Consider the following 25,095-nt stretch of genomic DNA (forward strand, 5'->3'; position numbering starts at 1 on the left):
AGAAAGAACCAACTCTACTCACGACTGTGGATTTACAGCAAGGCGAAACTTAAAACCATTCACTTATCTGTATCTGTGCTGTGACCTTTCCCAAACAGGTTCCTCCAAGACCAGTTGTGAATTTCGCTGTTTGTGAATTTTTCCTGGACACACGCTGATGTCCAGCAATACATGAATTCAATCAGCAATTTCAACAGTGACTGCGCAGATTCACTGCTGTGTCAGTTAGCAGTGTAGGTTTCTTTCTCTTTCTACCTCACAGACTATGTGCTCGCTGCCTTTGTCTGTCTTTCTACTTTTGAATGGGCCATTGTTTTGACTTTTTCTCCCCCTCCCCAAGTTCCAAACAATGCAACAGCATATAAAACAGTAATTGCTGCTCCTGGGATTGGAGGAAAACACGTCCAACATTTAAAATACCTCAAAAAAGGAGCAGCTATTACAGCTCCAAATTTTTCCCGTCCTCCATCTTGGATTATCCAGAATCCCAGTCTCATTAAAAATATTGAAGAAACTTGGGCATCATGTAATAGCCCTCATTAATCATTCCTCTCTGAACATTTATAGTCTTATAAAACATTGGGATTGCTCTTTGTTTACATCTTTTGAAATGTTGAAAATTACAAGACAATTTGACCATTGTAATCATGTTGAGATGCTTGGGATCAGAAAATGATGTGCAATAGAAGCTTCCCTAAAAATGGCCCTGAGATTCTGGTTGCCTGCTACTTCAACACACCACCCTGTTCACTGGCCAACATCTCTATTTTGGGCTCGCTGCGATGCGTTATCTCAGCGCTAGCTGGAAGAACGATGTACGCTTGGGGATTCTGCAGCCTTCTGAATTCCATATCGAGTTCAACATCTTTAGGGCCTGAGTACCTTCTCCCATGTCCTTACTCTAACTCCTGCACACCAGGCCTTGTCATCACATGGGCTGCTATCACAAACAACCCATTATCTGTCACTAATTGTCCTCCTTTGTAACTATGTACTCGCCCAGCTGTTTTTTACCATTCTTTTGTGTATCCATCTCTCTGTCTCTGTCTCTCTTTGTCTGTGTGTCTCTCTCTCATCCAACTTGGCCTACCATTTACCATCTCCCTTCCCATCCTGCAACCTTTACCTAGCTACAATCAGTACTGAAGAGGCTCACAGGACCTATAACATGAAGTTAGCTTTTTCTTCACAAATATTGTCAGACCTGCTGAGTTTTTCCAACAATTTGTTTTTTTGCTACAAAACCTCCAAGCAAGTCCAGATTGAAAAGAATAATCAATTGTTCCTCAATGTTTCACTTCTACTAAAGAGTAGAAATTCTTAAGTAGCATAAATATCTTCTACAAAGGAAACAATCAATTATGAATGAAAATAAGTAAATTAATGGGTAGTTCAAATACACATCACAATTGAGTGTCACTCTATATAATTGTTAACATATTGCAATTGAATTATTAGTTCGTAAAAACTAAGGATTAAGTTCTTGTGTTCTTAGTTCTTAATTGCTTTCTATAAATTTGACCTGTTTGCCTTTAAGAGCCTCACCAGTTTTGTTTTTGTTAATTACTACTCCAACCCCATCACATTCAAACTTCATGCAGGAGGTACAAAAAAATGAACGGTTTTATTTCAAATGATGTAATGGATCAAACCAGGATTTTAGCCCCTGGATCAGGTATACAAATTGAAGAATTCTGGTGCACTGCAAGAAGGATGGGGCAACCCTCCATTTTTCTCCAAATCGAAGCTGAAACAGGCAGAAGAGGCCAGAAAAGAGCTCCCATGGGCATTCTGGAAAGTGGTTTGTTCTTTCAACTTTCAATTACAGAGAAGGAAACCAAGTTTTAAGCTGTTCATATACTAGAATCTGAAACTTTGGGCCTTTATATCTTTAGATTCAGGTGGCACAGTTTCTGAAAATGCAGCTATTTCCTGAGGAGAATCAAACCATTCTCGAAAAGATAAAGAAGTGAAGTTCTCTGCTTATTGCAGAGAATTTGCCAAGGGGATGCAATGACAGCAACTGTAGTTGCAATTAGATTAAGTTCCTGCCACAGTAGAAAGTCAGACCACTGCTGGGAAATGAGAAAAAAGACTTTAATACTAGTTCAATCTGGTGAAAGCAAGTGAGGATTCAAAAATTTCTGCAGTTAATGAATTTATCACAATATCTCCAGTGTCTAAATTAGAGTTAGAAAAAGATCCCAGAATTTCAAAGCAAATTCAGGACAATTCAAGCTTCTGGTAGAGTGGATGATGCCCCAGATACATAAGCAGAAGCTGAGTGTATGCAGTGCATCTGTACAATCATGCCCAGAGAATATCCAAAAGGGAGCTTGACAAGTTTAGACAGAACCTTTAATCCTCAGAAACAACCCATCAAGAAGTAATACAACCCTTATGTAGCTAACAAAAGGATATCCAGAGGAAAAAGGATATTTCAGTCCAAGGCAGATCATGTTAATATTCAATGTGCAAAAATTGTTGATTTGTGTTGATGGCAGCAGGACCCTGCAAGAGAAACCCATCATAAAGATAGAGAAATTCGTGAGATATTTCAGCTAATGCCTACAAGACCAAATTATTGAGCTACTGGAGACACAGATGCTTTGGTGAACTTTAAAGTTGAACATCGAATTTAGCTTGAACAGAACAGAATTCAAAAAGAACTGGCAGTCTAAACACCTCAGTGTGTGTATTGAACAAAATGTCCAGCTGTTAATTAGAAATATTAAACCTGCAGAGGATTTAAGAAAATTTTGCACTCCAACACAGTGTTATTATCCAGTAACACAACAGAGATACATTAATGGAGGGAAAAGCCTCTATGTTGCAGACGTGGTCAGAGATTCCAACATCATACTGAGTGACTTGAATACTGTCCACTTACAATTCAGTGAGCAATGACCTAGTTTTTAAAAACAACTTGAGAGAGAAAGAAAACAAATATCTTCAGTCCTTCTTCTTGACAGAGATCATCTGCATAATGAGGTAGAGCTCAAAGTTTGGGAGAAGATTTGTAGCTCGGGTGCTCGTTGTTGTGGTTCTGTTCGCCGAGCTGGGAATTTGTCCCAGGTAGAGCTCTCGGGTAGATTTGCAGAACAGTGAGCTACACAAGAATTCCCTATTTGACTCTGTTTCAACTGTTTTTTTTATCCATAATAGTGCACTTCCCTTTTCTCATGGAATTCCCGAGGTATTCTTGCTTGCATTTCAGTAGCGTCAAGCTCCAGAAAGAATCAAAATGATACCACTATGACTTGGAGGTGCTGGTGTTGGACTGGGGTGGACAGAGTTAAAATCACACAATACTAGGTTATAGTCCAACAGGTTTATTTGGAAGCACTAGCTTTCAGAGCACCACTGGTGTCGAAAGCTAGTGCTTCGAAATAAACTTGTTGGACTATAATCTGGTGTTGTGATTTTTAACTAATACCACCACAGCCAGGAAGAGAAATTCCTACACAAGAAGCAGTGGAGAAATTTGAATTTTCTTGCACCCTTGGGAATGATGGCTGATCTGATCTCGAAAGTAAAATGTTGAAGGCTCAAAGTAGTGTATGCATTGGTCTGTGAGCAGGCATATTGTGGTGAGACTGGAGCTTTGACAATGCTGACTTGTGTGCACTGGAGCTTGTGAAGCATGGATTGACATTGTCCTGAAGCAGCAATTATCTCGTGGCTGGGACAGCTGCCATGTACTTAATGCAATTTACATTTCGGGATTTTAAGTCAGTGTTTCAGCACTGTAATGACTCCTATTAATATCATGCCATGCTGCCTATATTTTTTGATGTAGTGTACAGGAGGCAAGCTATTTTAGAATTCTTCCTGTATCCTGTCATGGTTCTTGCCTTCATGTAGACAATGTAAACCCAAGACCTGTTGAACTCTGCTATCTTGCTTAAATTCACAAAGCATTGTGGAGATGAGCTCATAATGATCCCACCATGAAGTAAATTAGTACATTAATTGAAATGAGACTGGTCAAGGCTCAATTGGTATCCTGCCCTGAGCAAAAGGACAGAGGATGGAAACGAGGTGGGATTTCACACTATATCATTCGCCGTCACTTGATTTAACACCCTGCCTTGGTTCCGATTTGAATAGGATGGGAAATTTCCAAGCCTTGTCACTTAAGTACAACAACAGGGAACTGTATTTTGCAATGACTGCAAATAAATTTGGAGATTCTGAAACCCAGTGCTTTGGGGTGAGGTGGTATGTTGTAAATGTTGAGAGATTATTGAAGCTTTAAAATATGTGTTATATAATACCATGCTTTTGAACTTGATTTGTTTTCAATCTGTATCTCTATCTGACAGATTAGTTCAGTAAGTGCTGCTGTTTTGGACCATAAATAACACTTATAATACAAATCATTTATATTAATAAAAAGTAAACTTGCTTGTCTAGACAAGTGATGTAATATTTTTTTCATTCCTGCTTTGTATAACTCTTCCCTAATTCTGCAAACATTCAGTTGTCTACATTATAAGTGTAAACTATGCTGTTGTCTGGCACCTGTGCTTGTGGAATCTTGCCTCTCATACAAACAGATGATGGTGCAGCCTCAGCATATTAGAAAGCTGCTTTCACTTCATTTACTTCTGTGATGTAACCTTAACATACTTTGTGTCAGCTGTGTAGTGTGTAAATATTTATTTTCAGATATTGATGTCACTGTGGATTTTACAGTTGGTGTTCTGAACATAGCAGTTATTCGTATCAGAATGCAACAGCTGGAAGCTTAGGAATTTGCTGTCAAACTTGAGTGCATCAACCAATCTACTAGAGCTTACAGAAAAGTAGTATTATTTAGTTTGCATTTGTGCAATGAATCATATATTGTAGATATGTGGATTAATTATGAATTATCATGTTCTTTTCATGATGATACACAATATTGGATCATATTTTATTTGAGGTGCGGTTGTAATGACATTTGTTTGTGAGACTTTAGATTTTCAAATTTCTAAATACCAAATTATTGGGAATGGTAGATTGAAAAATCTTATTGTTTTTAGTATTTGTTTGAATATATACTTAAAGTTCCCTTAGAGTAGAATTAGGCTGGATAGCTGCTCTTTGACTGACATAGACACACAGTGGACCAAATGGCTTTGTAAATTTTGCGTTGCTTTCTGTGTAAACTCAAAGTATGGTTGTCAAGAAAACCAGGCACCTGGAACATGAATGAATAGGTTAAGAATGGTACATTATCTTGATTAAGGCTTGTGGGATTGTGAAATGAAAGATGTAAAGACTGAGAAAGAAATGTAAGTTTTGAGTACATGGAATCATTACTACATTGGATACAAAAATAGAATTGTTGATAAACTGTGGAGCTGGAAAAAGCACAGCAGGTCAAGCAGCATCTGAGGAGCAGGGGAATCAATGTTTCATGTTGGAACCTTTCATCAGGAAGGAGACAGCAAAAAGAAGAAGAAATTCTTTAAAAGTTCTTCACTATTTTAAAAATCTTTTAATTAAGCTAAAATATTGCAACTCCATATTTGAAATCATTAATTTTCTGTGGCTGACTAGCAATTTATGTAATTATCTAGTGAATGCAAACCCCTGGTGCCAAACAATCACCACCTCATTAAGATAAATTAGTCTACTACATAGTCTAAAGAAGGGACACTCCTTAGTGTGCAGCATTGCGTCTTCCCAAGTTAAGTTAACTGAACTTTACGAATTAAAACTTGGAACCCCTTAAAAACCGTTACACACACAAATAGGCAAACAGATAAACTGGGAAGTAAAAATACATGGGCAGAGGGAAAACTAGGATATGTGTTGCAAAGCCATTCACCAGATCTGTTGGGGCCATTAACTTTCTCCTTTGATTGCTGTACGTACCTCTGGTACATGAGCAGTACACTGACCCAAGCAACTTATGAGCAGGCAAACCAGGGTTTGTATCACACCACGTAGATGATGGAATTTCAATCGAATTTTTTTTAAAAGTCTGAAATATTGTATCTAATGATGAAATGAAATTATTGCCACTGTGGTGTCCTTTGCGAAAGGAAATCAGCTAACCTTACCTGGTCAGGCCTACATGTGACTCCAGACCCACAGCAATGTGACTGACTCTTAATTGCACTCTTGGGCAACTAAGGATGAGTATTAAAACTCCCCCCTCCTCCCCCCAATTCATTCACAGGACATTGCTGGCTAGGTATGTGAAGGGAAAATTGTGTATCATGTTGGGAAACTGCAAATAGGAGTGATACCATTGAATATTCTCACTATAGAGGCAAGCGAACAGAAATTGCATCTGTCCAGTGGAGGGAACAAGTTTAGGAGGGGAGGCAGTGCAGCATACACCAGACAGGAGGAGAGCTCTCTGAGTTTAGTCTGACGTAAGGACATACTGACTATACCATTTTGGAGGGGTTCTACTATATTTGCTGTCAAGGATCTTGAGAATGTTGCGGGTATCACAATATGGTATAGTGGAGGGATCGACAACCAGAGGAGCAGAAGCCACATCCATAGTTAAAACACCTGAGGAGGAAGACAATAAGGAAAATGTGCAGGAACAGCAAATCCCTGGCCATGGTATTGGAAGTGACGAAGAGGAAAAGTGCAGCAAGAGGAAACCATTTTAGGGATATGCAGAAGTCTGTGGCAGATTTGTTACAGAGGGGTTGTAAGACTTCCACAGAAGAACCTTTAATACAGAAGCCTCTGTTCTGGGCAATTCCCATCCTCAACAAGAGAGAAAGCCAATGGCACATTGAAAGTTGGTCCCATCAATATTATTGAAACCATAACCATTCAAACCTTTAGCCTCAACATACTGGACAAACACACAGAGATGTTTTCCCAACCTTGGACCCTGGAAATTTGTTAGCTGTTATTAAGCTAGAGAAAATGCCATGTCAAACCATAACAGTAAGTTGTATGTCTTTTCAGATCCACAACTTTCAGATATGACTGTATACACTGACAGTAATGCAGAAACTATACATTGTATAGGTATCAGATGATACCCCAAATATTAGCAAGTTTTGAGAAGATTTGTAGCTCAGGTTGAGGTTTTGGATATAGATTTGCTCACTGAGCTGAAAGGTTAATTACCTTACTAAGTAACATCTTCAGTGAACTTTATGCAAAGCAATGCTGAAACTTCCTGCTTTCTATTTATATGTTTGGGTTTCTTTAGGTTGGTGATGTCATTTCCTTTGGAGATGTTATTTCCTGTGGTGAAGTCACTTCCTGTTCTTTTTCTCAGGGAGTGGTAGATGGGGTCTAACTCGATGTGTTTGTTGATAGAGTTCTTGTTGGAATGCCGTGCTTCTAGGAATTCTTGTGTATGTCTTTGTTTGGCTTGTCCTAGGATGGGTGTATTGTCCCAGTTGAAGTGGTGTCCTTCCTCATCCATATGTGAGGATACTAGTGAGAGAGGGCCATGTCTTTTTGTGGCTAGTTGGTGTTCATGTATCCTGATGGCTAATTTTCTGCCTGTTTTTTCAATGTAGTGTTTGTTACAGTCCTTGCACGGTATTTTGTAAATGATGTTAGTTTTGGTCATTGTCTGTATTGGATCTATACTCAGACCCCTTAGCATCACAGTAGCCCACAAACCCACCAACACACTAAAACAGCAGCGTATGAACTTGAAAGACCCCATGCATTATGGCATAGACAGAGTGTTATTAAGGCCAATAAGCTTGTTATTAAGATTACTGGACTCTTTTCATTTAAATAAGACAAGTGAGCTGCAACATGGATCTTGCTCGTCAATGGGTGGAAACGTGATAGACTGAGTAGTGGCCTTATTGTATTACACACACGTACGCACGCACGCTCGCCATCTGTAACGCCTGAGGGCATATAAAATAGAGCCCGCAAAGCAGAGTTTGAACTCTCAGGTGACAGCATGCCAGTATTATGTGTAATTGAAGTTTATTTTCTAGACTGTAAAGTACAATATTGTAGTGCTGTTTTTTAATAACCAAGTGTTCAAGTTATTTATCAACTGCAGAATCCACCAGAGTTTTAAACTTATCCAAAACTCCATCTGTGTAATAACTTTAGTGAAAAGGAATTGATATGTGTGTCAAAGCATTTCAATTAACAGCACAGTTGAGGAAATACATGGTTTTTCAGATTTCCTTACCACACTACCCCCTTGGGAGTGTCTGGTCTTTGTCCCAGAATTTTGTTTTCTGTGAATTAATTTCATTATTTTAAATGTTTGCAGATGGCTTCGACATTTAAGTGTTTTGTACACTACCTTTCTCTGCTAAGAATAACAATTATTTCATTCATCAGAAAATTAATGTAGAATTTTAACAGACTTTTGATGAAAAAGTAAGCATTTAAATTAAATTCCATTTTACCAAACCATTAGTCTTTTTCCATCAAAATAACACTGCACTCTTTTAAATCAGCAACACTGATCTAATCATGTGTACTTTTGCAATGAAAGTATATTGTTTTGCAAGCCAAATCTTTGTTTTCCTTTTAATGTACATTTGAAAGTAAAATGCCATTTTCCCAAGATTTTGAATATATTTTGGTCTGACTGTGATATGCTACATATTGTGTAAAGTGATCTTTTGTCCTTCAATTAGCAAAGTAAATAATGATGTAGTACTGCATAAGATACGTATTAAGAAACTCTCTTTCCTCATTTTGCAGCTGAATTGGAAATTATTACATGAAACTTCAGAATTGGTTTTCTGAATGCGTTCAACTAGATGACCTAGCAGTCTCTGTAAAATCAATGAATATTGTCATGACTCACTGGGATAGTGGCCAGGAAATTAAGCCCTACTTTTCCTGGAGTTGTCACAAATATGAAAATCTAATTAAACTATTCATGTCCCCAATTTTATTTAGTTGTCTTATTCAGATTAAATGAATATGCACACCAGGTTTTCCATGAGCACGATAACTTCCTTATAAAGAAAGTTTTTAATCAATGGCAAGAAGGATACAAGAATTGTTAACTTATACTCCATAACTTAAACTCTACAGGTCTCTGAACAGAATTACTCTGAAAACACATACATGCGCATGCTTGTTTTTAAAACTGCAACAATGTCTTTCACAACTTCCTTGGTTTAAAGCACAATACCTTCTTTTTTTTAGTTGCTATTCCAAAAACTGCAAGTGGTGTTTCCAGTATCCTCTGCCTGGCTCTTTCCTAAGCTAACTATATTTGACAAATGATCACTGGGTGAAGTATTGATTTTGATTTATTGCATAAGTGTAGGAAATATAAGCAAAATGAGAAAATCTGAGTTAATCACAAAGATTTTTAATTTTTGTTTTTGTTCAGAGATGTTATTACACACCTCTGAAGCAGGTGGGATTTGAACCCAGGCCTCCTGGTTCAGATTGGGGATATTACCACTATGCTGCAAGAGCCCTCTAATCACTATAAATGGAATAGGGAAATCTTATTCTAACTGTACAAAGTACTGGTGAGACCACATCTGAAGAACATCTGAAATATTTTATTGCAGACATTTCAAAGAAGGTTCATGAGGATGACTCCCAAAAGGAAAGATTCCTTATGAGCATGCAGTGAACAAACTGGGATTCAACTTATTAGAATTTAGAAGAACAAGAGGTGACCTCATTGAACCATATTGGATTCTTAAGAGCTTGACAGGGTACATGCTGAGAGGATGTCTCTGTTGAGAGTTTTTGGAACTCCTTGTCATAGAGAGCTGTGAGGGCAGAGTCTTTGTGTGTATTTAAGGCTGAGGTAGATAGATTGATTCTTGATCAATAGTGGAATCAAGGGTTACGGGGTAAGGACAGGAAAGTGGATGTAAGGAATTTTGGATCAGCCATGATCCTATTGAATGGTGGAGTAGGCTTGAGAGACTGTACGGCTTACTCCTGTTCCTGATTCTTATAGTCATTAGTTTTCTGGATGTTCTGTAATCAGTCTGTTCAGCGATGTTATCACATACCTCTGGAGCAGGGGGGTCTTGAAACTAGGCCTCCTGCTCCAGAGATGGATTCATTACCATTGCATGACAAGAGGCTCTCCAGATCACTATAATTGGATTGATTTTTAACACTATTTATTGAAACTAGCTTTGCAAAAGTTTATTGACAGCAGTTTTTCAATCTGTTTGAATGTATTAATTAATTGAATTGAAATTCCTCTATAGTGAAATTTGAACACATGACTCCTAAGTCATGAATCATTAATCCAGTGACATCACCCGTAAACCATCATTTCCCTTCCGTAAAATGATAATTCTTCCTTCCCACTAGAATTTTTTCTTTTCCTCCTATCCTGTTGATAAAGAATCACTTGGTTCTGGCAGCTTACCAAATGTATGTTCCTATGCAAGGCTAAAAATCAAAAATCATCAATGTGGTATCATGACAGCAGCTGACTGTATCACCAGTCACTGTCCTCATATACGGTTTCCTGCATAGATAGAGAGTGGGAATCCTCACTGATCTTTCTTGTTCCTCGCCCAGGAACATTTAAAGTCTGAAGATCCTGCTGATAAAACTGAATTTATGTTCAGTTAGAAGACTAGCATTGGGAAAGTTCAAGTGTCATTTACTGATTATCATGCATTATTTCATAATTAATAGAAAGTGAAGCATAGACTGGATTTTTCATTGTATAATAATTTCTACATTGGTTAATTTCCTAGAGCCCTACAGAAAATAGAGGAACGTTTGGTATTCATATCCGTGTTCTAGGAGATTGGACAGGTAAGTCCAAAATTTTATAACTGAATCCAAGTATGGAGATACAGTGTGTCTCCTTATTATGATAAATCCTATCCAGAAGCTTTCTTGTCCAAGTCTACCCTTGTATCCTGAGCAATTAATGTAATACTAAACATTGATGTCTTGCCCCATTTTCTTTTATTCTTTTGTGAAATTTGTGTGCTGCTAGCAAGGCCAGCATTTGTTGCGTATCCATAATTGTTTTTCAAACTGGATGGTTTGTGAAGCCATTTCAGAGGGCCGTTAAGAACCAAACGTATTATTGTAGCTCTAGGATCATATGTAGGGCCAGGCAAGGATGGCACATGTCCTTTATAATGGACATTATGGAATGAGGTTTTTGGTTTTTTTTAATGACAATCTGTGATAGTTTCATGGCACCATTACTGAGTAGCTTCATGTTCCAGATTTATTAATTGAACTCCAATTCCACCAACTGACATGGTTGGATTTGAATCCATGTTCCCATATATTAGATCCCTCGGAATTACTAGTTCAATGACATTGCCAATTCATTACAAGTGAATTATCAACAGCGGGAGATTTGTTGATAGTGAAGCCATCATTGTTAGATGCTATCTTGTTGGACATTACTTGGCATTTGCACAGCACGAATGTCACTTGCCAGTCTAAAGGTTGATTAGGTCTAGTATACAGATTTCGAACTGTTTCCTTGTCTGAGGAGCTGTGAATGGAAATGATTGTTATACGATCATAAGCAGACATGCCCACTTCTGATCTTGTGCTGGAGGGAAAATCATTGAAGCAGCTGAAGGTCATGGCTCAGGACACTACCCACAGGATACCCTGCAGCATGGGCCTGGGGCTAAGATCATTGACCTTCAACAGCCATAATCATCATCATTTGTACTCAGAATGACACGAGCTGATGGAGAGCTTGTTTTTGTGATGGATGTCTGTGTCCAGTGGTGTACAGCAGGATTTTTGATCCTGTCCCTTGCTATTTGTAATGTACATTAATGACTCAGAGGCAATGATAGAAGGTTTTATCAGTGTGTTTGCAGATAAAACAAAAGCTGGGATGTGATGAATAGCAAGGAGGAAAGCTTCAGAATTTAGATTTTTGAGTTATACTGTAGACTTACCTGCCACGGATAAAAGTCTGTGATGACAGCAAGACAGCAGGAAGATTGAAGAGCTCTGAAGTGTGGTCACAGAGCTCAGAGGATAGAGCACCTGAGAGTAGTGAAAGGGACATGTCAAATATCACCAATATGTGTGGCACCAATATTTCTTTTTAATATTGTTGACATGATTTTCATTTATCATTGTTCTTTCCAATCTTGCTCTAGCATCATTCAACTATATTTGTTGCTTTATTGCTTCAGAAGAATTTTTTGTGGGAATCAAATCTAGATTTTCCGTGATTACCAATTATTTTCAGCTTTTGAACAAGCTTTAAATGTGGAATATAATTGAAGGTTTTCTAGAAATTTTATGTGTTGAATTTTCCCATTAAGCACAGTCATTGGGAGTTGTGTTCAGTCTGATCACAAATCCAATCCTCCCTGCTACAAAACACGAAGCAGCTGCTATTTTGATTGAGTCGACAATTTCCCAAAAGATGGATCGTATCCAATGAGCTGGCACGTGCATGAGTTAGTCAAAAAGTGAGCCACGCTGTGATTTGTTTCTGCAGCCATTGCATATTAATATTTTAGGTCAAGAGTTAATGAAATTTAAATTTTCTGTAATTCAGGGGGCAGTAGAAGGCTTGAATTCTGGGGCAAGGTAGGCTGATGATGGGTTCCTTAAAATCAGTCATTAATTTCGTGATTGTCCAACATCGTTCTGCTGTGCTCAACCTCTTCAATGCCACTTCAACTGCACCTTAAGAAAGATAATGCTAACCCCATTCTGCGTTTATTGAGCCGCTCTGATTCCTGACAACTGCTAACGTCCAGCAACTTCACTTTTTTAAAAAAAATTAAAACTAGTTAGCTGGGAATTTCCTCTTAATGAGTCCCTAATTGATAAGCATAGGTCTATTCTGCAGCACTGACACTTTCCCACCCTCAGGAGAATGGCAAAAGGTAGAAACAGAGGTGGAGATTGCTCTAGTGCATGTTGGTATTGTCTACTTCTGAGTCAGGAGGCCCATGCTCAAGTTCCACCCACTCCATAGGTTTGAAATAACATCTCTGAACAGGTTGATTGGAAAATATCTTGAAACAGATGCAACATGCCAGGCCACATGCAGTTTGTGGCTTGGTGAAAACAATCATTCACGTTTATTTTGTTTTCATTTGCAACGCTTACTTAGTTTTTTTTTTCAAAAGGGTTGCTTTTGAATTTTTGGTGACACTTGACACCCATGCCCCTGATCAATATGTATTCCACGCAAAGGCGGGATGGCAGATCATAAGACCTCCTCATGGGCCTGCTCCGAGCTGATCAAAGTAGCCATCGACAGGTCTGATTAATGGGTGATGGCAGGGATCATAACATCTGACTGCCTGCCCTTCTTTGGTAGTTATGGACTTGCTTGAGTGTCCACAGAGAGGCAGCATGAAGAACCCATTGAAACAGTAGAGGCCTTTAGGGATTGTTGGGTTTGGGGTACATCAGCATGCCTGATAATGGTATTTTAATTTAATTGATAAGTTTCCATTGACTCTTGACTTTCTCTTATGTCCCATTATAATCCAAATCCCTTGTTGTTCATTTAAAAAGATTATAACCTGAAGTGGGGTTTCAGTCATCAACCTTGTGCACGATTTATTTTCTACCATTCCACCTCAGGATATGAAAATCTAGCACAAATTTATACAACTTTCTCTATCAATTTTGTAGAAGAAAAATGTTGGTTAGTCTTTATGGAGTACAATATTCTTTGATGACCAGATTATATTGGAAGTTTTCTTTGCTAGTTTATCACACCTCAGGAATTTCAGCTCTTACTATCTTCACTCCAGCCATCGTGTTACCTATTTCACACTATTTGTGATATAAAGAATACTTACGTATATTAAAGGTAAATACAACTTTTTTTTGCATATTTTCCCAAGAACCAGCTAAATATTGACAGTATTTTTTACTTAAATTCATTCAGAGAAATGGGCATATCATGCTACCCTTTGCAGAGACCTTTATATTGATATCTTTATTATGCATTGAATTTTAATACACCGGTTCATGATTAATCTTTGTAATCTCTTGCAGAAAGGTTTAGGGAACTGCTGCTACTTGATCCAAATTTGGATACAGAGATCCTGCCTATACTGCAGCAGAGAACTTACCCAAAGTAAGTTGAGTGAATCATGTAGTTCTTTACAATAATGAACATTACTTAAGTTGTAGTCCTTGTTAATATGATAGTTATGCCACCTTAATATTAGTTGATATCCTACAGTCCATGAATTAGTATCAAACACTAAGTAGTCATGCAAGCAAAGTTAGAGGGCATTGTATGTTTTGACTAAGGCAGAGAGATGGGATAAGGAAAGAAGGAGAGAAGACTGTGAGAGCGAGAATTTAGTGAGCTCATTTTGATGCCCAGGTGGTCAGCCAGTGAGGGAAGCGTTGAAAAAACGAATGGAATTCAAATTATATTGATAGGTAAATAACTGAGTAGTATAAATTCATGGAAATTGTACAAATGTCATCAAGGGCTACTTTTTAAAAAGTTATTTGCAAAATGGCAAGTATATCTTCAGTACTAAGTCCAATCCTAGAGCTGACTATACGTAAAAGAACTGGTATAATTGATCATCTGTTTTTGAATTGAAACACCAGTTAATTATGTATAACTGTGTAAATTTTCCAAACATATTCAAATCATTTGTGGTAAATATCTGACCCTGCATGCATTTGATAAACCAGAACTTTAAGATATACTATTCATGCAAGCCTTCACAAAATGTCCATCTGGAGAAGCCTTGCAGCTTTAATTGCTGGTTCTTAAGACTGTCAGCCTAATTATCAGCAATGCACAATGAGTCATGTCAGAATGCTGTTTTCATTTCCTATATTGCATTCCTCTTCTGTCTTTCTACGTGTCGTAACTTGACTTGAGTTGACAGCTACACTGTCTCATACATGACATGTGATCAAGAATACAATGGAAAGTATTCACAGTTCAATTCTATATGGACTAAGGAAAATATGTGGTGTTTTTCCTCCATTTCTGTTCTGTTAGCTCTGAAGCAAAGCTTCCTGAGCAATTAGCACTTCAGCCTGTGTTCATTGATAATTAAATAAGTCTGAGTGAATTTCAACAAAATAATGTTTAACTGAAAAAAGAGCAACTATCATGGAAATGTGTGTTATTAGTCAAGTTCTTTGAAGAACAAGCACAGTTTTTTGATTAGATAAATGAATTTTAAAGGAATCACTGCGATGCTGCTGGAGTGAATAGGAAGTGAAGGATTACATTAACTGTTTAAAACAGCCGAGTGTTAGCACTTGGCCAATGCATGCTGGTGGGGCCAGTCAAAATTATTTCAATCACTTTTCAAATCATTTGAACTCTATATACAAGAACTGATCTATTTGGTAGAAAAGTGTCTTGCAACTGAGTGTCATATTGATTCCTGGGTGCGTGTATGATTATTCAAGGTTTTTTGTGGCTTCCAACCATTGGTGACTGCCCTTTAATTAACTTCCTGTGAGGATTTTAGTTTTGCACTGACAGACATACTAAAAGTGTATGAGAAACAGCTAAGAAATAGCTTTATTTGCTTTAAATGTAAAATTAAGAAAGACAGATCCAAAGTTAGTTTATTCCTAAACCTCTCAAAGTAGCAGATTGATGAAACACCAAATTTTGTTTACACTATGTTAAAAACCATCTCCAGTAATTAAGCTGATAATCCCCTCTACATTCACAACCACATATTTTAGTGCTGCAGAGATGTCTGGAATATGCTGACAGGAACTCCAATGTATTCATTACTAAATACCCACATGATCTCATGAGGCTGGCAATACTTTGATGTGATACATTTCAAAACCTATGCCCTGATAAAATTCAAAGTTATCAGTGACCATTCCCACCTTCTGTGACTGTAAGACATGGGTTGTTCAGCCCATTGAATCTGCTTTTCAATTCAATGAAATAATGTCTGATCTGATAATCTTCAACTCCACTTTCCTCCTTATTCCCATTACCCTTGATTCCCTTCATGATTTTAAATTTGTCTGTCTCAGCCTTCTATGTATTTAACTGTCCAGTCTCCACAGCCCTCTGTGATAAAGAATTTCACAGATTCATTATCCTTTCAGAGGGAAAAAAACTCCTCCTCATTTATCTGTTGGGCAACTCCTTATTCTGAGATTATGCCCTTTGTTCTGAGACTGTCCTGCAAGGGGTGTCCCTGCCCACCTTCTCTAGGTGAAAACTAGATTAAGAGATGTTGGAACAGAAGTAGGATATTTAGCCAATCAAGCTTGCTCCATCATTCAATGGAATTGTTGCTGATCTAGCAATCCTCAACTCCACTTTCCTGCTTTCTCCCATAACCCTTGATACTCTTACTGAGTAGAAATCAGTCTTAAATGGACTTAACGATTTACCCTCGACAGCCCTCTATTCTGAAGAATTCCATCGATTCAGTACCGTCCGAGAAGAAATTCCTCTTCACCTCTGTCTTAAATAGGCAACTTTGTACTCTGAGATTATGTTCTCCGGTCCGAGATTGCCACAAGGGGAAATAACTTCACCACATTTACCCTGTTAAGCTCCCGAAGAATTGCATACATTTCACTAAGACATCCTCTCGTTCTTCTAAACTCCAATAACTGCAGGTCTAACTTAAACTCTTCTTGTCAAGAGAAAGTCCCTTATTACCAGATTCAACATAGTGAAGTGTCTGTGGACTGTTGCCAATATCAGTATATCTTTCCTTAGATAAGGGAACTAACTTGTTCTCCATGTTCTAGGTGTTGTATGACTAGTGCCGAATATATTTTTAGTAAGCTTTCCCTATGTATATACTCCTTTTTATTTGAAATTAAGGCCACCAATCCATTTACTTTCCCTATTACTTGATGAACTTGTGATTTACGCACAAAGACTCCCAAATTCCGCTGTAATGCAGTTTGCAGTTTCTCTCTATTTAAATATTCAGCTCTTCTATTTTCCCATCAAACTATATAATCTCTCATTCTCCAATATTATATTCCATCTGCTAGGTTTTTTGCCCACTCACATAACATGTCTAGATACTTGTGAGGATTACACAAAAAAGTCTGCACAACTTTCCACTTATTTGTGTGTCATCCACAAATTTACCTATAGTACATTCTCATCCAAATCTATATAGAAGAGAATTGTAGCCCCTGCAATTTGGCAGGCCACTCGTTAGAGGTAACCATCCTGAAAATGCCCCCTTTATCCCAAATGTCTATCTTCTATTAGTCAGCCAATCCTCTATCCTTTCTAAGATATTGCCAGGACATCATGGGCTCTTGTCTTATGAAGTAACCTTGTGCAGTATTGTATCAAACACGTTTTGGAAATTTGAATATATTGTATCTTCTGGTTCCCTTTTATTTATCCTGCTTGGTACCTCCTCAAAAAATTCTAATAAATATGTCTGGCATAATTTCACCTTCACAAAGGCATGCTCACTCTGCTTGATTTTTTTGTACTTTTAAATGTTCTATGATAATGAAAGTAAAGTTAACTGGCCTTAACATGGGTGTTACTTTGACAACTTTCTAATTCTCCTGGATTTTTCTAGAATCTAAGGATCATTGGATGATTTATACCAGTGCACCCGCTACTTTAATTATTAAAATTGTATTATTGATTTCTAAATAAGTGGAAAACAAATAATAAAGTTATGATTGCTCCATTTCAGTGCTTGGGCTGCAGAAAAGTTTATAAGTTGGGAGCGAGCTGAGTGTAATGTGGAGACTGCCTCACCTACTATTTATAGCCTTCTTAAACAGGTCCTTGTCCTTGTAAGAAGTTAATTGTCAAGGGCCAGGATACTTTCCCCATCACAGATGCTTAAAGGAATCATTTTTGGCAACCTGCCTGGTGTATGTTGTTTGTCACAAGCAATGCCATAAAAATAGATCCATTACCAAGGCAGAAATTCTTAATATTGGCAAAATTTTGGCAGTTTAAATCCTTGCTGTGATGTGTACATGTTACACGTTATAAATTTGTTTAAACGGTGTGAACTCGCAGGTATTTCTCCCTTTCTTCAGGAGAATAGGTAAATTTGTAGGACTGAATTGACTGTTTCTTGATTCAATGGTATACCAGAACATATTGTTGTAGACTGGCTTCATGCTGAATCTTTGACATCTAATTATATTGTCTGTATATTTCCGATAACTTCTACAAAATTTGTTATTAAATCAAATAGGCTAGAATTGTCAAGGCCTGAACTGTACTTGTATTGATTAATAGAATGTGGGTATTGCTGGCTAGGCTAGCACTTATTACCCATCCCTGATAATCCTTGAAGGTGATGAGCTACCTTCTTGAGATTTTTCTTCTGTGTTGTAAATACACTGACAGTGCTTTTAGGAAGGAAGATACAGGATTTTGACCCAGCAACACTGAAGGAATAGTGATTTTTCTCAAGACAGGATGGTGAGTGGTTTGGTGGGGAACTTGCAGGTGGTGCTATTCCCAGTTCATTTGTGGCCAATGTCCTTTTAGCTGGTAGAGGTCATGGGTTTGAAAAGTGCTGTTAAAGGAACCCTGGTGAGTTCCTGCAGTGTATCTTGCAGCTGAGACACACTGCTGCTACTGTGCATTAGTGGTGCAGGAACTAAATTTTCCAGGTGGTGGTCAAGGTCGCCTCTTTTGAGGTAGATAGTGTAGAATCTTTCAAGTGTTGTTGAAGCTGTACTCATCCAGGCAAGTAGAAAGTATTCACCAGACTCCTGATTTGTGTTTTATCAATAATGGAAAATCTTTGGGGACTCAGGAAGTGGGTTACTCATTACAGAATTCCTAACTTTTGATCCATGTTGATACAGAATTAAATGAATGTTATGGCTGTATTTCTGCCCTATTGTAATTCTCAGGAATTTTGATAGTGGGAGATTCAGTGATGCTAACACCAATGAATATCAATGGAAGATAGTTAGATTCTTTCTTGTTGGAAACAATCAGTGCCTGGCGCTACTTTTGTGTAAATGTTACTTGCCACTTTTCACCCCAAGCCTGTATGTTGTCCTAGTCTTGCTGTTTATGGACACAGATGGCCTCCATATCTGAGGAGTTGCAAATGGTGCTGAACATTGTACAATAATCAGCAAATATCCCACTTGTTTATAATGGAATAAAAGTGATTGAAGCCCAAGACATTATCTTAAAGAATTGCTGCAGTGGTGCCCCAGGATTGAGGTGATTGACCTCCAACAATTACAACCATCTTCATCTGTGCTAGGCATGAAGTTTTTCCCCAATAGGAGAAAAGAAAACAAAATACTCATCAGTCAAACACCAAATACATCCTTGTGATGTCACATCTCGGTTTTCTTTCTGAAAGCAGCACTGACTGGCTCCTCACAGCAGTCACCCCGTGAGTTAAAACCCACAAGAAACCTACATAATCCTCTAAGAAGGGCTTTTACGCATGCCCTCATGTCCCTTTTTGTAGCTACCAAACTCCCATCTGCTCTGTTGCATTTGATGGATACCCAATTTTAGTTGCTAGGGTTCAAAATCTGAGCAGGTTGGTAATGCCACACAATACAATGTATGATATCCTAAATGTGGAGATGAGGCTCTTGTCTTCCGAAGGATTGTGCGGCAGTTATTCTTATTGATACTGTCAAGACACATCTGTGATGGTTAGATTGGTAAGGACAATGCCAGTTGATTTTTTTTTTTCCCTTTTCAATTGTCTCCCTCACCACCTACTGCAGCTCCCATATAGCAGCTATGTCATTTCAGACTCTGCCACTTCAATTGAGAGTGGTACCAAGCCATTCTTGACAATGGCTATGATAATTGAAGTTCCCCATCCAGAGCAATTCTGTTCCCTGTTTCTCTCCGTGTTTATTCTAATTGGTTTCAAAATAGAGGAGTACTTGATAGCTGAGAGGGCTAATGGTAGGTGTTGATCAGCAAGAAGGTTCCTTGCCTATGTTTGACTTGAAGCCATGAGATTTAATGAGGTCTGGAGTCAATGTTAAACCTCAACATCAGTATACATGACATGTGTAAGAAGTTGAAGCTACAAGATTAGCTCAAAATCGGGGTCACAGAACTTATTCATTCAACATTGTCACCATTTCTGTTTTGATTTATTGTTGTCACATGTACCTACGTACAGTGAAATGTTTTGTTTTGTGTGCTGTACAGGCAGATCATAACATACAATGATATGCACTTCATAGGGTGATTGAACCGAGTGAGGCATAATTGAGGTTTAAAAGTGCAGAATGATTGTAAGAGATGTAAGAATGAGGTCTGTTGAAGACAGAGCAAAGAATCGCCGTGTGTCAGTGCCATCGTGAATCCACTTGCTTCAGAAGCAACCTGCTGCTGGAAAAGCACAGCAAGTCACGCAGCACCCGAAGAGCGGAGAGTTGATGTTTTGAGCATAACCACTTGGGCAGGTAGTTATCCTTAGTAGTTATTATTGAATAAATCTTTGAAGAGATGAGAAGGGACTGGGAGGTGAGGGAAAATTGCTCAATGGGAATTAGTCATACCCCTGTTGATTCCATGTGAAAACTGAATACCTGAATTTAAAATCACATCTGGTGAGAACCTTTAGGCCATAGCAAATGTTGAAAAACCCCTTGAGAGAGAATTTTCCAGAAAGGATTCTTAAGCATGTTAAACTTCTCATTGTTATTTGCATAATATCAGTTTTAGATGGCCACCTGAGATGTCTCAATATCTTCTGTAAAAATTGAAAAAATTTGTGAAAATTGAGGATCAAATAAAAGTTCAGGGGCTGAAATTAATGCTTCAGTGTTCAGTTTTCAGATGTTATGAGACATCTAAAACGAGCTGCAGGAAGTGAGATAGGTGCACTCACTTCTGACAGAAGTGCATGAAAGGTATAATTATAGAGTCTCCTGTGTTCATGAACCTGATGATTGCCAGCAGCTTTAAAAATAAGCATATCATGATGGATTTGATTCTCCATCACTTCAATTTTGGAGTTTTTTTGCTGCAGCATGTGCCCTTTATTAACCCTGTACATCAGCACGAATGTTCCGTAGGATGAAGGACTCCCTCATCAGTGCTATTTAAAAGGATCATTAACTTGCAGGTTAATAGCAGGTTTATTTCTTATGATTGGGTGCTTTTCCATACTAGTTTAAAGTTTCACAGGCCAGTTGTTTTTCACCTTGGTGGTTTAACAGGTCATCATCTTCACTTGAAACACAGCTGAGTGAATACGTGGAGGCTATTGCAAGACAGGACAAGCTGATAGAAAGAACAGGATGAAGAGGAAAGATGGGCTGTTTGCAAATCTCCTTCCCATACTGGCAAGCACTGTGTCCTCCATAAAACTTAAAACATGAAGTTTTGTTTCTTATATTCCTGTTGATTCTTGCTCTCTCCTTTGTGCACCAATCTCTTGCAAGAAAGATGGCATCAGTGAGTATCTTGCAATATGTTTGGGTAGCATGACTGTTTTAATTCAATAGCTGCCAGTGTGTCTCAGCTATGAAAAGTAGATGTTTGACTTATAGCCTAGGTAGACCATATGATTCATTAATTAAAAGTCCATTGATAGTGATTGTTAGTATGTAAATGATGGGGTGCAGAACTTACCAATGACTGAGGTTAGGATTGAATATAGGATTTGAAGATGCCCTGTTAGATTTGACAGCTCATGTGAATAATTGAATCATTAAACTGCCTCAGGCTTTGGCTCCATGTCTATAGAGCAATGTGTCCGATATTGACCTCTGCTGCAGTTTCTTGCCACAGTCCCTGGAATATATGCTTTAGAGGGTTTTCTCCAAGACTGCAACAGATGTAGGAAAACTTTCCTTCTTTCCACCTCTTCCACAAAGACTCCAGTGAGGCATCAAGCAATCACTGTGCATGATCTCTTCCCTGATCATCCATTATTCATTTCATTAAAAATAAAATCATTCATGGAATGTGGGCTTCACTACCTAGCTGGTATCTATTACCCGTTTCTAGTTGCAGTAGTATGGAGCTGCCTTCATGAACTGCTGCAGTTCAAATGGACTAAGGACACTCAAAGTACTGTTAGGAAGGAGTTACAAGATTTTGATTGAGAGTTAATGAAGGAATGGCAATATAGTTCCAAATCAGGATTGTGTGTGGCTGGGAGGGAACTTAGAGATGGTGTTGTCCCCATACATCTCTCCCATGTCCATCTGGTAGTAGGGGTTAGGGTTTGGAATGTGAAGTGAAGAAGCCTTGATAAGCTGCTGTAGTGTATAATATACAGTAGTTAGTGCACATAACTGTCATTGTATGTCAGTGATGAAGGGAGTGAATGTTGAAGGTGCTGGGTGTCACACCGATCAGTGGGTTGTTTTTCTGTGGGTGGTTAAGCTTTTTGAGTGTTGATAGAGCTGCACTATTGAGGCAAGTGAGAAGTATTCCATCACACTCCTGGCTTGTGTTCTGCCTTGTGCATTGTAAAATAACTCTTCAGAGGCCAGCATTCCATTACCAATCACCTTTTGATTTATAAGTGCAAAGCCTTTGACAATAACACTGCCTCTCTCTGAATTAGATATTCAGGGGTTCAATATGCATAGCGTTCATTCTTTTATATCAGCCAGATCTCCCTGATTGCAGCTCTGTTAATCTGGTCTAATCAGGGGACACATATTCTGTGATGTCCAGCTGGCTTACCGCATTAAAATCATTACGTATTGTGGACAAGAATTTGAGAAACAGGTGGTGAGTTTGAAGAAGTCTGATTTCCTAGCCTCTGATCTGCCTTTGGAGCCACTATATTTATATGGATGGTCTAGTTTTATAGTCAATGGGAACTCTCAGGATTTTGATAGTGGGAGATTTGGTGATGGTGATTCCATTGCCAATCAAAAGGTAATGGTCAGATTATTTTTTTTTGTTGGAGGTGGTCACTACTTACCACTCTTGTGCTGTAAATGTTAGAACCTAGAACTGTACTGCTCAGGAACAGGCCTTTTGGCCCACAATGTTGTGCCAATTATGAGCCCAATTGAAACTAATCCATTCTGCCTGCCCTTGCTCCATATCCCTCCATTCCTTGCATAAGTGTTACCTGCCATTTAGCTCATATGATCCTGGTGTTTTGTTACATTTGAATACAGTTTGCTTAAGTATTTTAGGATCCACATGTTGCATAGTCATTAGTGAATCATCACCCTGTCTGTGACTTTGATTGGGGGAACCTCATTGATGATGCAACTTATGATGACGAAGCCAGGATGCTACCCTAACAAACCAAGAAACCCAGCAAATTTGAACAGGAAGAAGAAACTAGGAAGCCGTTCGAGCCTGCGCTGCCGTTCATTATAATCATGGCTGATAATCCAACAGAGTAGAACCCTCCTCCTGCTTTCTCCACAATTCCTTTGATCTCTTCAACCCCAAGAACTATATCTAAATCTTTCTTGAAAGCGTACAATGTTTTGACATCAACTGCTTTCTGTGGCAGAGAATTCCAATGGGTCACTACTCCCTAGGTGAAGAAATGTTTTCTTATCTCAGTCCAAAGTGGTCTATCCTGTACCCTTAGACTGTGACTCCTAATGTGGACTCCCTGATCAGTAAAAGCTTTCTTCCTGCATCTACCCTGTCTAATCCTGTTAGAATTTTGTCGATTTCTATGCGACTCCCCTTTCACCATTCTTCTAAACACCAGTGAAATAGTCCTAGCCGTTCTAGTCTCTTTTCATAATTTCTGCAGTTATGTCCTAGGGCTGAGATGATTGATCTCTGACAGTCACAACCAGCTTCCTTTTGTGTTAGGTATGAGTCTAATCAGTACAGTGTTTTACCCTGATTCCCATCGACTCCAGTTTTTCTGGGACTACTTGATGCCATACTCAATCAAATACTACCTTAATACCGCTCTCACCTCACCTCTGGAGTCCAGTTCCATTGTCCATGTTTGCACCAAGGCTGTAATGAGGTCAGGAGGCACTTGTTGAAACTCAAACAATATTGCTGCTCAGGTTATTTCTTTGTAAATGCCACTGGATAGCACTTTCAACGATCACTTCCAGCATTTCTTTTGTTGATCGAAATAGAAGAGTGGGGATGGTAATCAACTGATTGGATTTGCACTGCTTTTTGTACACAGGACATATTTAGACAGTTGTCCATATTGCTGTATCAATGTCAATTTTGTAGCTGAACTAGAACAGCTTTTCTAGGGGTGAGGTTAATTCTGGAGTACATATCTTCAGTAGTATTGTTGAAATGTTGTCCGGGTCCTTATCCTTTGCAGTATCCAGTGTCTTCAGCATTTTATCGACATCATGTGGAGTGATCACACATTTTGAAGATGTCACTACAATTGTTATGGGGGATTTTAACATGCAGAGGGGGTGGGGTGGCCTTGTTGGTAAAGGACAATATTCAGTCCCTTGCGCGGGGGGACCTAGAGTCAGGGGATGTAGAGTCAGTATTTTGAAGCTCTATCTACACTAAGGGTAAAAAGATCCTCTTGGGAGTCATCTACAGGCCCCCAAACAGTAGTCTGGATGTCGGATGTAAGTTAAATCAGGAGCTGAAATTGGCCTGTGGCAAAGATGTCACTACAGTTGTTATGGGGGATTTTAACATGCAGGTAGACTGGGAGAATCAGGATGGTATTGGGCCTCAAGAAAGAGACTTTGTGGAGTGCCTCAGAGACGGATTCTTAGAGCAGCTGGTGCTGGAGCCGACCAGGGAGAAGGCAATTCTGGATCTGGTATTGTGTAACGAACCAGAATTGGTCAGTGACCGCGAAGTGAAGGAGCCATTGGGAAGTAGTGACCATAATACTAAAAGCTTCAATCTGCAATTTGAGAGGGAGAGGGTACAGTCGGAAGTGACTGTACTTCTGTTGAATTAGGGGAACTATGGAGCTATGAGGGAGGAGCTGGCCAAAGTTCAATGGTGCAATACCTTAGCAGAGATGACCATGGAGGAACAATGGTGGATATTTCTGTGTAATAATGCAGAAGTTACAGGATCAGTTCATTCCTAAAAGGAAGAAAGATCCCAGGAGGAGGCATGGGCGGCCGTGGCTGATGAGGGAAGTAAAGAAACATATAAAGTTAAAAGAGAAAAAGTATAACATAGCTAAGATAAGTGGGAAAACTGAGGACTGGGAAGCTTTTAAAGAGCAACAGAGGATTACTAAGAAGGAAATACGCAGAGAAAAAATGAGGTACGAAGGTAAACTGGCCAAGAATATTAAGGAGGATAGTAAAAACTTTTTTAGGTATGTG

At 38.7% G+C, this 25,095-nt stretch overlaps 1 protein-coding gene across 4 annotated transcripts in view; it reads left to right on the forward strand.

Moving 5' to 3' along the window:
* LOC122550588 (NADPH oxidase 4) overlaps positions 1–25,095 on the forward strand; it is a 173,921-nt gene that overhangs the window by 108,304 nt on the left and 40,522 nt on the right. For all 4 annotated transcript variants that reach the window (XM_043691547.1, XM_043691548.1, XM_043691551.1 and 1 more), the window contains 2 exons: positions 10,650–10,710; positions 13,912–13,993. In XM_043691547.1, coding sequence (XP_043547482.1) covers positions 10,650–10,710; positions 13,912–13,993 — 143 coding nt within the window. The remainder of the gene's footprint in view (positions 1–10,649; positions 10,711–13,911; positions 13,994–25,095) is intronic.

The sequence above is a fragment of the Chiloscyllium plagiosum genome, chromosome 6 (genome assembly GCF_004010195.1).
Source record: "Chiloscyllium plagiosum isolate BGI_BamShark_2017 chromosome 6, ASM401019v2, whole genome shotgun sequence".
NCBI classification, from domain to species: Eukaryota; Metazoa; Chordata; class Chondrichthyes; order Orectolobiformes; family Hemiscylliidae; genus Chiloscyllium; species Chiloscyllium plagiosum.